The sequence below is a fragment of the Pecten maximus genome, chromosome 14 (assembly GCF_902652985.1).
Source record: "Pecten maximus chromosome 14, xPecMax1.1, whole genome shotgun sequence".
Classification (NCBI taxonomy): Eukaryota; Metazoa; Mollusca; class Bivalvia; order Pectinida; family Pectinidae; genus Pecten; species Pecten maximus.
The window spans coordinates 22835668-22851801 of NC_047028.1; the positions used below are offsets into that span (position 1 = coordinate 22835668).

General features: G+C 33.7%; 1 protein-coding gene across 1 annotated transcript; it reads left to right on the top strand.

Moving 5' to 3' along the window:
* Positions 1 to 1253: 1253 nt before the first annotated feature.
* On the top strand, positions 1254 to 2549 carry LOC117341809 (neuronal acetylcholine receptor subunit alpha-6-like). The gene has a single exon (XM_033903672.1). The coding sequence runs from the start codon at positions 1254 to 1256 to the stop codon at positions 2547 to 2549; it is 1296 nt and encodes a 431-aa protein (XP_033759563.1).
* The last annotated feature ends 13585 nt before the right edge of the window (positions 2550 to 16134 follow it).

A 16134-nucleotide genomic window follows, 5' to 3' on the forward strand; every position in this document is an offset into this window, starting at 1 on the left:
CTCAGTTTCTGTTATTGATGTCCTCTCTGTTCCTGTTATTGATGTCCCCTCAGTTCCTGTTAGTGATGTCCCCTCAGTTCATATTATTGATGTCCCCTCAGTTCATGTTATTGATGTCCCCTCTGTTCCTGTTATTGATGTCCCCTCAGTTCCTGTTATTGATGTCCCCTCAGTTCCTGTTATTGATGTCCCCTCAGTTCCTGTTATTGATGTCCCCTCAGTTCCTGTTATTGATGTCCCCTCAGTTCCTGTTATTGATGTCCTCTCAGTTCCTGTTATTGATGTCCCGTCAGTTCCTGTTATTGATGTCCCTCTGAGTTCCTGTTATTGATGTCCCCTCAGTTCCTGTTATTGATGTCCCCTCAGTTCCTGTTATTGATGTCCCCTTAGTTCCTGTTATTGATGCCCCCTCAGTTCCTGTTATTGATGTCCTCTCGGTTAATCATGTTGATGATAATGCCACAGTTAATGTTTCATTATTATTTCTCCGTTCATGGTGTTTACGTCTGTTAGTGCTCATGGTTCGCGTACCTTCAGTTCGTATTATTAATGCCCCATCAGTTCCTTTACAAAACCCTAATTTTCCACTGATGTCTCTTTCCTGTTTTATCTCTTTTCCATTCTTATTTGAAGAATATGCTATTTCTGTATTGTCTCGCCTTTTGTTTTACATTGATGTTTCCCTGGGAAACAGTCATTTTCATCGTAAATCGATAACCATACATACATATACTAAAACTGGGTATTGATTTGATACTTTAACACGTTTATTTACACTGTGCTGCTTAGAAATATTTCGTATATAATAGCATTAACCTTCTGGAAGAACATCCATCATGCCTCTCTGACAAATTGATAAAGAGGTGGTCATGAATACTCCCATTGTTAGTAGTCTTCCTTTTATCAATTAACAACGTGATAGCCTGAATCCCTATGTCATGTTTACACAATAATCGTACACATACTTTTATCTTGATTGATCTATTCAGTGGCAGGTCTTTCAGAAAATGTATGTATTTGTTTAGTAATACAAACCACTTTTTATGTCTATAACGAAATCTACCAAATACTGGATTTGATCAATTCTAAAGGAATCAATGTTAATGTATTTAAAACAGCGTTGAGGTTGAAAACACATGACGATCATTCTGCGTTATTTGTCTTGTTCAAATGTCATTGGCTGATTGTGTGTAGACTTCGGGTACCTGCATCATTGGTGTCGCTAACACTACGAGACTTTGGGAGATAACACCATGTATCTGTGTAACAGTCTAGTTCTTTATGCATGTTTTATATGTTATGCCCAATGTGAGGAAAAAATATTCTCGTCAAATATTTCCTATGAATCTGTTATCGAACTACAAGATTTGTTACTCAAAAATTACAGCAAAGATTTCCGACCCATACAAAAGCAAGCGGAGGCGATTGTGATCCAGGTAAACTGGGAGCTACGCTCCATCAACGGCTTCAACGAAGTGGCAGGAGAACTAGTGACTAGTTCTAGATTCATAAATGTATGGAAGAATGAAATGATGCAATGGAATACGTCAGTGTACCATGCATCTTATATAATTCTGAACAGTGAAAAAGTATGGAATCCGGTTCTGGCTTTAGATAACCCCACTGGAGAAGATGATATTAAGAGCGAATATAAGGAAGGAACTATTCGCTGTAATGCGGATGGTTATCATTTCCTTACTGTTGCTGTACAAACAAGAACGAGTTGTGAACCTAACATGCGATTATATCCATTTGATCATCATAACTGTACTCTCAAAATATACTCACCTGAATTCTTCATAGGAGAAATGAAGCTGATTCCCTCAGTTTATACCAAAGTGGAATCCTTACAGCAAGACTCGCAATGGGAGGCTACAGACATATATGCCTACAATGATGACACTGTGATGTACAGCCGGCCTGCCTTTGGAATTTCTTTCAAAAGAAAACCTGAATTCATCATCATTAATCTGCTGACACCGATTGTCCTGCTATGTTTCCTCAACCTAGCTGTATACATTCTCCCTCCACAGTCCGGAGAGAGAGTGTCGTTCTCTGTCACCATGTTTCTCTCGTTTTCGGTCTACATGACACTTATATCGGAGAAGATGCCTGTAACCAACCCGGTGTCAATCTTCACTCAGTATCTCGTATGTAATGTAGGATATAGTGCCTTTATTCTCTTCACGACTGTAGTTGGACTGAGATTTCATTTAGTACAAGAGGACGAAGAAATGATGCCTGGTTGTGTCTCAAAATTTGTGCGATTTTTATCCTGTGCTTGTTCTGCTACTGTGAAATCGCAGTATGATATAAACAAAGATTTCCCGATTGCATCCAATGGCACAATGACAGATGTTGTAAGTAGAAATGATGTCATGCCTCCCGTAGTATCCATGACCAACGGTCACTCTAAAAAAGACCAAGCTGTTAGGAACATGCTGAAAAAAGACTTCGGCAAACTTATAGACAGAATTTGCTTGGTAGTCTTATCTTCAACGCTTGTAATAGGCAATATTACCTTTGTGATGTACTTTGCTTTGTCGTAATTCTTGTTAGAGATTTATCGTATGTTTTGATTTAATAGTTATTTTAATAAAACTTATGTTTGTGTTATATGATTAAGCCTTATCAGATCAAAAACAATCGTCACGCTAACCTAATGCTGTTAGACATCACAATTTTAGTTTTTGAACTATTATGACCTCTGCGAATAACAACAAACTGAAATCCGACAGGCTGCACGACAGGCACCTGTTTCTCTAGAGTTTACATATTTACGATAACTAAAATGTTCACAAACACGCGACAAACCTACAGAACATTTGTATGTCATATCAGGTTAACCCTTATTCTTCTTCGTGCTTCACTTCATTTGTACGAGGTTCACTAAAATACATTTGTCCAAACAAGTGACATAATAGACAGTCAATCCCTAAATGATGTACAGCTTTCCACATTTTCGCTTATTTATTGATATTGCATAATGCAATTAATTTGTTAAGCCTTATAGAAAGGATCATGTGGAGTTCAGTCATTGGAAACGTCCTTTATGACGTCATATTCTTTTTGGTATTTGCAGTTATTTTGATATATCTACAAAATATCCAAAGCACAACTACATATTTAAAACAGACTTTCAATATCGATGAATATGCTGAAATGTGCACTTCTGGGATCCCTAACCGTTTTTGCTCTTGTAGTGGTCAATCACTCACCTAGTCCTTGATTATTCAATTGTGTAATGTATTATTATTTATTTAATCATCATTTATTAACTTTTCTATTCCTTGTTGAAACATGTCGCTTCTGCCAATGAACATACATTGATTAATACATGCCTATCATATGTATCTCTCATTTTATATCAACGCATTTTGGCACAAATGACGCAAAATGTGTTCCGAACCTGATGTCCCAATCAGCCATACAAAATAGAATTATAACACTGATTTAACAGTGTGACCATTATAGCTATAGCTAATGATAACTCATCTCTTATTTCATTAGAAGTTAGCTCATACATTACTCAATAAGAGTGAAGAAGTGTGGAAGGACGGCAACATACTAAAAAACAAAATAACAGCAAATAACATCTTAGCTATCTCCTTAAATGTATAATCTATTTCCGATAGTTTCAGAGGACGCACTTTATTCGCCCTGTCTAATTTCAAGCTACTTCTTCTTTGATTTACGTTGAAGAGACCCCGCATTATCAGCGTAATAAAACTACCGATTAAGTACAGGGGACAGTAACGGAACTAATGCTATTTAAGGAGAGAATGTATTTAAAGCAACTTTCAATTGTGAATTCCGCTACAATACAAAAGTCAATATTCAATTCCAGAAATACAATTGGAATAATAAAGGCAACATTGGCCAGAAACATTACACTTATTTGTATCAACGCGCGCTATATAACGATCGATAGTGACGGCTACAGTGATCCAGGAGGATCGTTGTGAAAATAAGGTTGTGACGGCTATATATGCAGTGCGCGTGTTTGTTGTTCAGTGATATTATATGTCTGGTACAGACCAGAAATTTCCCGTCGAATGAACATGCCATAAGCGGCTATTGCACCTGTTTCGGATATGGCAAGGAACGCGAGAAACAGGTAAAATGAGCACACTTTCATCAGCTTAAAAAAAGCCACAAACGACAAATTTTTACCAACAGTTCCAGAGGACAAAGCGACCAGCAAGACAATGAAGATACGAAACACGGTCCCAGAAAATTATATATTTTTCTTATGGTTGGTATAGTTGACGTTTCATTTTGAAGACTAAAGTTCCAATGATTTCACTGAAAGTTGTAAAATTATATATTTAATGTAAATAAAGCATTGTTTAACTGCTATTTAAAAGCACGATTCGTTTGAATTTTTTGAAAACTCCTACAGCACATATTTGAAGAAAAGATATATATTTTGGGGTGTGATTATGATATTTGAGTGATTAATGTACCGATTTGTTTTATCTGATATTAGCTATTTTTGAGGATATTTTTGTACCCAGATTCCTTCATTATTATGCTGATTATGCGGTTGAAGTCATCTACCCTCCTATTATATCGCAACATCATGGATGATAAAACCTGACCATACTGTATCTTTGTGTTATGTTTTCTTTTTGACAATGCTATAATCCACAAAAGCCCAACGGCCCTTATCTGACAGTGGTGCAAGTAGCGCGACCACGTAGTTTTTCCCAGATGGTAAACATCTTAACGTAGAATGAAGCTAGATGAAGGAGTTTGTGAGTGAACGTCTAGTTATATTGGTGGTAAGTCCTAGAGTTTGAATTGATGAACAAATGTATATATAAATATTAATTGTCCAGCATACCGGCATACCACTACCAATTAATAGTAAGTTAGCAATATTAAGCAGGCGTGGGAGAGGCACACGATATACATCATTTATCCTAGCCCGAAAACATCATTAAGTCATTTCTGGGGGTCTGATGTTATGATGTTATATACGTAAATAAGGTTTTGAATACTTTATCCTTTAATCAATAAATTACAAAAACATGGGAAAGGAGTAATTAACAACATAAGAGTGAAAGATATGAGTACTTGGGTATTATACATTTATGCAAAATTGGATAAAGTAATAATTCCTGAAAGGGATATTCCATAAAATAAGGATTTCATATGATGCATTTTTTAACGAAATTCACAAACATGTGGTATTTGAGAAGTGAAGCTTCTTTATAGATCAATATAAATCCTATTGTTTTGGGTTTTTTTTTTTTAAATACAAGTACATATATATGTTTCGGTAGTATCTTGGTATACTTATATAGATATCCTTTTCTAATATACTCATCCCTTCTTTGATATAATACGAAGTCTTAATAAAAGAAAAGTTTCTTGTATTAGTCGGGTTGGTTTCTTTTTATTTAACTTCTTATTAACAGCCAGAGTCATTTAAGGACGTGCTATGTTTTGGAGGTGGAGGAAAGCCGGAATTCCCAGAGAAAAACCACTGGCCTACAGTCAGTACCTGGCAACTGCCCCACGTAGGTTTCGAACTCGCAACCCAGAGGTGGAGGGCTAGTGATAACGTGTCGGGACACCTTAACCACTGGGCAACCGCGGCCCAGTTTTAGTCGGAATCGGGTTCAACAACAACAAAGAATATCGTCATCATTACTGTTAGTTTGGCAATAGAGTATAAATTCACGAAGGTAATGGAAAGACACCATAACTTCTGTTGATCAATAAAGTAAAATATAGTCTTTGAGGGATGACACATAAGATAGAAGTATCTTTAACTACCCTCAAAAATTAAAAACTATTATTTCGATTATACATGTGTCTATGACCAAGAAACCATGCCTTACTTTTCGTTCATGTTTCACAAATGTTTAAGTGTGTTTGACATACGTTTTGTGCTGTTGCAAACTAGTATACTGAAATTCATTAGCAACACTGAAACAGTTGTGAAACATTATGCTTTTCTGGCAATGCATTTGACCTAAATGGTTCTAATTTTCCCAAAAGGCTGTACAACAAAAACAAACAATACTAGTTACACATCCTTTAACAATGATAGATTTCTCAACATTTTACTATTACAATATATGCTAGTTATGCCCTTAGAAAAAAACTTACACAAAAATGAATCAACTTATCTTTGAAGTTTGATATATCAGTTTGAATCGCGGTCGCGTTACAGCAACCTTCTGGGTGACGAGAAACCCTAGCCAGCGGATATGAAAATTGGTTTTGGTATCACAGCAGAATTTACCTAACTGATCAAATAACACAACTATAGTACCACGTGATAAATATGCAATGTTGTGATTGGTCTGCAGATATTCAAGGTATATTTTGTTGGTAATGCTTAACGCTTATTAAATGATGTTGGTAGTTGGATATTCCAGAAATTCTGAATTAAAATAACCTGGTTTGAAAAGACTGTTCAGCACTTCAAGTAGCTACATCGCCGTCAATGAGTTGCTGTGATCGTCTGAAAACAAGAATTCTGACATTGAATTTAAATTTAAAAATTTAGATATATAATTGATTACGTCCGGAAGAAAGTGTATCCCACTCTGCGTCTTTGTTTGGTTCGTAACTTTTCACAACATAATGAAAAAGCGTTCATCTTAGAAAGCTTAATTATTGATTTCATGCCTTGATATGTAAACATTTAGACATTTAAACGCTTACTAGACTATATTGCTTGGCAATTCAACGTAATTTAGTTGTCATATAAAAAGAGTAACTCCCGTTAAGGCGACATGAATATTTGTCAGGAAGATAACATTGATTAATACAATCTAATAAGCTTTAATCTTTATATTTACATGTTAAATTGTGTCTTTTTCAAAATAAATATGTGACTTTTTTACCCATTTTCCTTATATTATTTTGAAAGAACAGCATCTAAATTCATTTCTGTTATAAGTTTGTTAAAAAGATTGTATACGCGCAATACTTGGAGATTGTCAGCAAGTATCGACCATGCATGAGCACACGTTCATCTCGACCTGCTTTAGCTCCTTTTCTTTTCTCTTGGCTGCGCGAAAAGAATCGCTACACACCCGACTCTCTCCTATAAAACGCTCCTCTTCCTTATAATATGAGCCCAGGAAAGGCAACGATATTATATTTACATTCTTGTGAATTATGCTAAAGTGTTTATCCTTATACGACGAGGGATCATAGTCATAGTTTTTTACAAGACATTTCAAAAGACATTTGACAAAGTCACGGGAATATACAAGTTTACAAATATATAAGTTTGATAGATAAGAATGGAAACATGGTGTTTAGTTAAGCTTTCAATTTCACACTGGTCTAATAAAATTGTGTACTCCGAGCTTTCCGGCGGTATTGGTGAACCCTTCCATCATGGTTAGTCCAAATCTGATATTTATATATATATATATTACATATGTAATTTGTCAAATAGTAATAACAACCGTACAGACAAGCAAATTGCCGAATTTTCGAGGCAATTTGCCCCTTTATCAAGACACACGAAAATTACAAACGATCACATCTAGCCAGAGAATTCGACTTCTTCTTCTTATCAGTCCTCTCTTTTCAGTTGTACAGATAAAGGGAGATAACTCAAATAAGTTTTAAATGTCAAAAAGTATGATAGAGGTCGTAAAATTCGAATCCAGAAATAGTGATAACAAACTTCAGCTGTAAAAATCCAAGATGGCTGCCTGTAGGCATTTGGTTTTCCCAATCAATTTCAAATTTGAACAGCACAAAGTTCTGGAGACCAAGGGGGGCCTATCTACCCAGTTTGATAAATGTCTTCCCAGTGCTTCTCAAGACATAGCGATAACAATGGTCATTTACCGACGGAACCAGCGGTTGCAGGAGGATTCGAATAACCCATCGTCTGATGTTGGTGGACCATGAAGTCTATTTCAATGAAAGCTACACTATTTAACATTTCCGAACAATGTTTGTACATGTAGAATCAATATTTCAGTGTATTCATAACACTAGGTGTACGTCTGAACGTATAGGTAATTGACCATAAAATAGACAAACAAATAGCATGTCTTATACATGTATTGAATATTTAAATCTGGAATCAATTTAATCAATTGTGTTTAATGAAAAAATCATATAAAAACCTTGAATACAAAGAGTTGGAATCTATCACTTGAAATAAGAAAACAGTTTGTCTTAATTTGATTTAGATTAGTTCAAACACATTTGTATTGCTTCAAATATAAGCATGAGGATTGGGCACAAGTTATACAACTTATTAATGCCCTCTCCTCCAAATATGATCACAACAATGTGACACAAACAATGGACATTTACATTAATTTTACGATTGACAAATTAGAAAACGAAGACTAAATCAGGAAAGTGAAGGGAAGACAGATAATTATACAATAATTAATTTGTCTCACAAAAATATTTGATTTACACACAATAACATAATATCTGCCTGGAGCAAACCAACTACATATGCACGCTCCTTCACCTTATCATTGTCCTTTTATGCTCATTCCTTAATCGTTCTCCTTTTGATAATCAAGCTCCTGCTAGGTAATGTTTCATTGTGCTGGATAAAAAAATATTTACAGAACAAATCAAAATATTACTGGACATTTTATACATAAATATCAAATCATAACGTTCCAGAAAGGGTAGTGATGTAATGGGGTATAGGGAATTGATAGAAAAACAGGAATATAGGAGATGGAATACTAAGAGTATTTGTATGATATAAAGTGTTTAAAATAGTCTTATAGTATCACCTATTCTGCAGGGATATATTTAAAATCTGTTACTAGCATGAATGAATTCTTGGACACTTTCAAAAATAATTTTGTTACGTTCCGGTTTCAGATAGAAATGCCCATACAGAAGAGTATCCAGTAGTAATGGTTGATAATAATTCTACTTTATAAACATATCGTTCCTGATATTATTTTACATGGGACATTCTTATAAAAACTGATACGAGTTTTCACATGGATAACCACAGGCTATCCATGTAGTTGGATGTTGAATCAGTTAAATTTAAGATCATTATTTAATGAACTGCAATTATGTCTTAATTTAGTGAGAAGAATATTCAGATAACGAGTTCCACAATTAAAAACATAAAAAAGAGGGGGGGGGGTTCGTTTTCTGTATGTATATGTTTTTTAAAAGTATTCAGATATGGATGGTTTCTGTTACTTTCCGAGAAGTTGCTCCGAAGTCTAGTCGTAGCTGGTATACACGATAATTGAGTATTTGTTAAACTATAAAAGGAGATAATATAGTTGTTATTATTTCTCAATGAATATGGATTTCTTTCACCAACTAAGCCAGGTAATAAATTATAGAGGTATGGAGGAGTCATTTTATTATGCATTTTATAAAATAAACTAAGTGTTCTTCTTTCTCGCCTACTTTTTAAAGTTTCCCAACCAGTTTCATAATAAAGAGATTGTTTACTAGCATATCGAGACAGTCCTGTAACAATTCTAGCTGCTTCGAGTTGAATTTTTTTCTAACAGATCTATATGGTATTGAGTACGCCCACTCCAAAGTTCACAAGCATATTCCAAGGTTGGAAGTATGAAACATAAATATATTTTACTATGTATTTTCTGTTTACTAAGAATTTTAGCTTTCTCAATGCATTGACTTTTTTAACGCTGAATAATAGATGTTTTCTATATTCCATTGGGCATTTGAACTAAGCGTAACACCTAAGTGCCTATGGTTTTCTGAAAATTGAAGAATAGCTTCATTGAAATGTAACTCAAAGTTATAATCATGTGTTATGTTGGAGATAAATAATACTTTTGTTTTGTTAGGATTAAATGTGACGAACCATTGTTTTTACCAATCGTCTATACTTTTCAGATCATGATTTATTACACGTTTAATTCCAATACAAGAAGAAGAGGAATACGGTTCATTCCCACTCAGCCAACATGTTGTTTTTGCTAAATAAACATTACCTGAGTTTACCTGTGGAAAATGTAGGTATAGTCTGTTTCAGTATAGGTATACATGGGACTCAAATGTGACTAACAATAAAAGTGAAGAAAATGTTTAAGAATACCTTTAAAAATATACATTCATATGTACGTATTAATAACAGAATACATATAGTGATAATTTATTACATATAGTAATAATGATATTACACAACACTTTAAAAATGAAGTTATGGAAAAATATTTCATAATTAAAAATGCACCATATACAGGTGACAATGATATACAGTGTAATTTCCAGCATTTTTTTCTTGTTTTTTCCCCTTTCAATTAGATATGATTACTATGTTATAATATCAAAGCAACTAATTCTTACTAATTGAGTTATTGTTTCAAAAAAAAAAGGTGCATTTTGTTATAATCACATGAAGAGTGAACGGCACAAACTTCAATGATATGTAGTCAAAACATTTAGATTATAGATTGCAATGACAAATGCCCAGATTAGGGTTGATTTCTTGGAGAATGATAGAGTATCAAGCTGGAGGTAAACCATGCACAAAGAAGAGGAAAAATCGCCAACTGGAATCGAGACTCCAGACTATCAAGATGAGACTACGAAACAACACGATGGATGTGACTGCGTATGCTGATGCAGCTTCACATCTTATCCACTTGGAGTATTAAATCCAGGATAATGACAATTATATACTCGTGTATCATATACTTGTGTTTCCTGAACATTAACATTCAATTTCATAAAGGGACCTAGGTGATTATGATATACTTTGAGAAATGGAACTTGTGTATTCTAAACATTATCTACATGTACAAGTGTAATTTAACATTCAATTTCATAAAGTAACTTGAACTTGCAAGGGTTATGATAACCATATACTCGTGTTAAAGGAAGTGACAATTATATAGACTAGTGCTTCTTTGTAAAAATAAGATTGAACTATTTATTACGTGAATAATTTCGCATGTGAAGACTGCATATATGAGAACCGCCGATATGATTAAACAGTGACTATGGTGGTATTGTGAACTTTATCCGTGATTTCTAGGATTATACTGAGTTGTGCTTTATTATTCAATCAGTTTCATGATGATACATTATTTAAATTGTTTTACTTGAACTATTAAAATGCCATTTAAAGTGTTTTGTTTTGAATCGTTTTCTCTTAAGTACATTACATATACCTGTTATATATCACAATGAAACAGGAAACGTTGACTTAAACGTATTGATAATGTGCCCTTTCAATGTAAAGGTCAAAATTGAACAAATGTATTTTCTGTTTTATTTATAAAACATAATAATTATTATAAAGTGTGAAATTTATAACAATGAAAGATATAGAAAAATGAATTATTTTCACTAATATATGAAAAATTGAGTTATTCTATTTTAATATTTGTTAATTATATAAAAGTATTTGTGATATATATATATATTTAGTATACATTATCTACAAACTGTTAACAGCATATAGCCAAGGTAATACAGGTAACACAGGTAACACAGGTAACCTGAGAATCAATTACTTCTCCAAAACAGGCTATAACTTACCTGTAATTAGTGCCTATTGTTCTCTTTTGTTCCTACCCCCAATGTTAAAATAGGATATGTTGGCTGAGTGGGAAGACACCAGGAATACATCATAGATGTGTCGTCTGCAAATAGTCTAGACACACTTTGTAATTTATCTGCAATATCATTAATATAAATTAAAAACAACAAGGATCCTAGCACTGAACCTTGAGGAACACCTGACTTCAAAGTTGATTATTTGAATGAGATTCACGGATAAAAACCTTTGGTTTCTATCTTTTATATAATTTTCTAACCACTGTAGAAGTTTTCCTGAATTACCATATGACCTAAGCCTTGCTATAAGACCTATGTGCCATACTCTATCAAAAGCTGTTGAAATATCACAAAAAACTATACATGTATGTTTTTCCCTTCAATATTTAGACATATATTATGGTAAATTTCAATAAGCTGATGTGCCGTTGAATGGCTGGGCATAAAACCGGATTGTTTACTATAAAATAGATTATTTTCTAAGAAATAATTGTGTAAATGTTTAACAATAACACGTTCGAAGACTTTTCCTACTACTGATGATAATAATATAGGTCTGTAATTTAACGGCAAGTCTTTTTCTTCCTTTTTAAATATAGGCATAACTAGAGCCTGTTTCCACATGTCTGGATACATACTCTCTGACATTGATCTATTGAATAAAATTCTTAATGGCTTATATATAGTTTTTGCTGTATATTTTAACAGGTGGTGAGTAATGCCATCTATACCTGAGGCTTTTCCTAATTTCAGTACCTCCAATACATCTACTATTTCTTCTAGAGTAATATCTATTGTACTAATAGAGGGATTTGTAAGATCAATAGTCGGAAGACAGATGTTTGAATCTTCTAAATTACTTATAGATGAAAAATAATTGTTCAATAAATTTGCTTTTTCGTTATCATCATATATTATGCTTCCGCTTAGAGAATCAGTAAGAGGAGGAATTTCTACAGAGTGAATACTAGACTTGAAAATTCTTCTCAATAATTTCCAATACTGTTTCGGATCAGAAGAGACGTAATTTTTAAAAAGACTATCTAGGTTTTCATAAAAGGATTCCCGAACGTATGTTTTCATGTTGTTCACTCTATTTCGTGCACGCTTAAAATTTACAATATCAATCAAACGGCTGTTTACTCTAGCTTTTTTGTGTAATTTATCACGTATTCTAATTATTTTTCTTAACTCTGACGTCATCCACGGGTCTGATATTAACATTTTGTTGGGGATACATTTCCTCGCCATAATTAGAATTTAGATACAGAGGAAATACTATCAGAATACTCAAGAAAGTGTGCTTAATTGAAAACACTAGCTTGTCTAGTCTCGCATTCCCCAGACTCTCGTCCTCGCTCGAGACTGCCTCAAACAGGCAGTCTCGAGCGAGGACGAGAGTCTGGGGAATGCGAGACTATAGCTTGTCCTGTTTTGTGTCATCGTCAATGAAAGAAGAAAGACAACTCTTTCAGTCTTGGATATTGAACTCTCTGTACTAAAGCTGTACTTACAGGCGATAATTTGTTGAAGGTCCAGTGTGACACAGTTTAATAAAAAAAAAAAAAAAAGATATCGACATTAGTTATTTGGTAATTAAACATATGATTAATATTTAGCTCAATATATATGTTATATGTGTTATGCTGACGGCTGGTGACCTGAAATGAGTTTAATAATCCGGTTGATATGTTGAACTTATTAGTGTCACATTTGTAACGATGATATTTTATATCAAAATCCGTATCAGCCAAACGGAACAATTCATTATATCAGGGAAAAACATTGGAAAAATGTTCGGCTACATCCTCGGGCAGAGAAGAATGATATTTTATCTCACTGACACATATGAGGGAAATTACCAGGAAACCTGGCAATCATAGAAGTCACGAGGGCGATAAACCAGGAAATAACGAATCAAGAAATCACGGTTCTGAATAAAATAACGAGAATATTATTTATTATTTAATACTGGTCTGAGTGAGAAACATTTGGAAAAGTTCATATTATTGATAATTTCTAACATTGAGAAAACTGCGACCGAAACTATATTAAAAAGAAATAAAAGAAGAAGAAAAACGCCCCATAATTTGGCCACAGACTTAGACATCGTCCTTTACATTATCTCAAGTGAAATTAATGGCCGCTTCTTAGTGTTATTTCTCTTTCGTGTAATTTCGATGACACACCTGTATGGCTAGTTGAATGTGTTGCGAATATCTTTCGGGGCTAATTGTCAATGCGGGAACAGCAAAGGTCAGTTTAAATGAAATAAGTACATATGTTACGGCCTGGAAACAGACAGTACTAGACAATCAACCAATCACGTGCAAGTGGCTGGTCGTGATTTAAAAGCGATATCTTGTCTGAGTTTGACCCTGAGAAAAAGTCGACTCGATATTATACAGACGAATATATATACAGTGGACCCTCGATAATCCGAACACCTTCGTTCCCAATACAAAATGGGGTTCCGGAAACGGAAACCGAATTTCCGGACTTGTGATTACAAATAACGTTACGGAAATCCGTTCCCGTGCATTTCCGTCTGGACGTCGAGTTTTCTGGACTATCGGCGTCCGGATTATCGCGGGTCCACTGTACATGTGATCCATTGTAATTTGTATTATAACAATAGATTGCTGTTGTCCCACTGTCATAATTTCTTATATCTCCATTGCCTCTATTTTTAGTCTGATTTGTTTATCTCTTTTAAATACGTTTGTATATATATTCAGAAATTACTCCGCATCTTTAGGTCTATTGGATTATAAACGGATAAATGTATAAATAAATCTTAATTAGACAATGGCGGTAATTTGAATGCATCCCCAAATGTTTTAACCAATTTATTTTTAATTAGCATTAGTCGAATCTGTGCTATCTGAAATATCTTTTATTGTCTTAGTGTAAATCTTTGCCCTAAAGATTTAAACGAAATAAAGAGAGAGAGATATATTCTTGTATTCATCTGCAACTCTGAGTTAAAAGCTTGGTGTATATATTTGCATTTCAATTGAATGTATTGTTATCTTAATGTGAGATTAAATGCGCCATGTATTACCATTCCTGCTGAATACAGATTTAAATTACACCTTTCGAAATGATCGATACGTTGGGTGTTCAATAATTACTAACAGCAAAAAGGTCGCCATAATATGCCATGCAAAGATTTGTCAACTTAACGTAACAGAAATTATTATAATATTATAATTATTACTTACGTACATTGGTTATAAGTTTATTTTTTTTGATACTGTTTTTTGTTGTTTAATTTTGTATTTGATTATTTTCATTCTCACCTAATGTATCGAGAAAAATATCACTTCACGTGACGTTTTAGAAATCTAACCAATTACTGGAAAAAAATTAAACCATAGATTGACATTCATTATTGTTTACATAATAACACTTATATACAAACTTACACTCATTGTATATTTTGTCCATTGTGACGTGTTGAGATGGGTATATGTATAAAAGAATAAAGATATAAATTCGGAATATTGGATAAAATCTACAGTAATAATCCAGGAATATAAAATAAAGACATATCTATTATTGCGGATCTATTGTTAAATAGAACAGAAATAATTTGAGAATATTTTATTTAAAGAAGGTATGATTCCAAAATGTTTTATTTCAAGAAAATATGATTCCAGAATATTTTATCTTAAGAATTTATGATTCCAGCATATTTGATTTAAAGGAGTTATGATTCTTGAATATTTGATTTAAGGAAGATATGAATCCGGATTATTTGATTTAAGAAGTGAAGATTTAGGAATATTTGTTATAAAGAGCCATGATTCCGGAATATTTTATTTAAAGAACGGTTATGATTTCGGAATATCTTATCAGAACGATAGTAATAACTTAAGACCGTTTTGTTAAGCGTTATTTAGTTGTAATTAGGTAATGAGGCATTAAAGCACACATATGATTTCAGGCAGTTCTTTCCTGTGCATGGTTTTCATTTGTGCACATTCCGTTATAATTCATGATTGCATATTTTTCTCGAAGGAATGCGAGTAACATCAAAAGAAACATAGCTTTTGTTTTGCTGAAGACCATACGTTCAAACAGAAAAGGACACTGCGCAGGCTTAAGAGACAACAAAACATTTTCATCTTTTGAGACATACAAATATAACCCCCTCCACCTCCATCTACTGTAACCTCAACCTCATCCAAGCCCTCGCCCCTATCCCCAAGGCATATCGATTGGTCAATCTTTCGGCAATATTAACGATAGTAATTCCATAGCAGAATGTATTAAATGATCAAGTAAACTTTCTTTGTGGGTATGTTTAAGCTGTAGTTAGCTATTTTGTTAGCAAGCTTGATCTTAAATATACATTTAAATATACCGAGCTCGTCTCTCCATTAAACAGATCGTAGGCGAGATTCGGTAGGCGTACATACCAGTTTTAACGATTGTGGAATCTGTCGGCCTGATCTATGTTCACACATATTTTAAATTTAAATATATTTAATGTTTGATCGCTGTATAAAGCTCTGTGCGAGATCAAACTGGTCAATAATGTATAGGAGATTAAACGACCTCAACAACGACGTGATGACATAAGTGTTAAGAGCATTTATGATTTACAAATCC

Bases quoted from the DNA above. Each gene is read 5' to 3' on its own strand.
- LOC117341809 (XM_033903672.1), top strand. From the start codon at position 1,254: ATGTATCTGTGTAACAGTCTAGTTCTTTATGCATGTTTTATATGTTAT.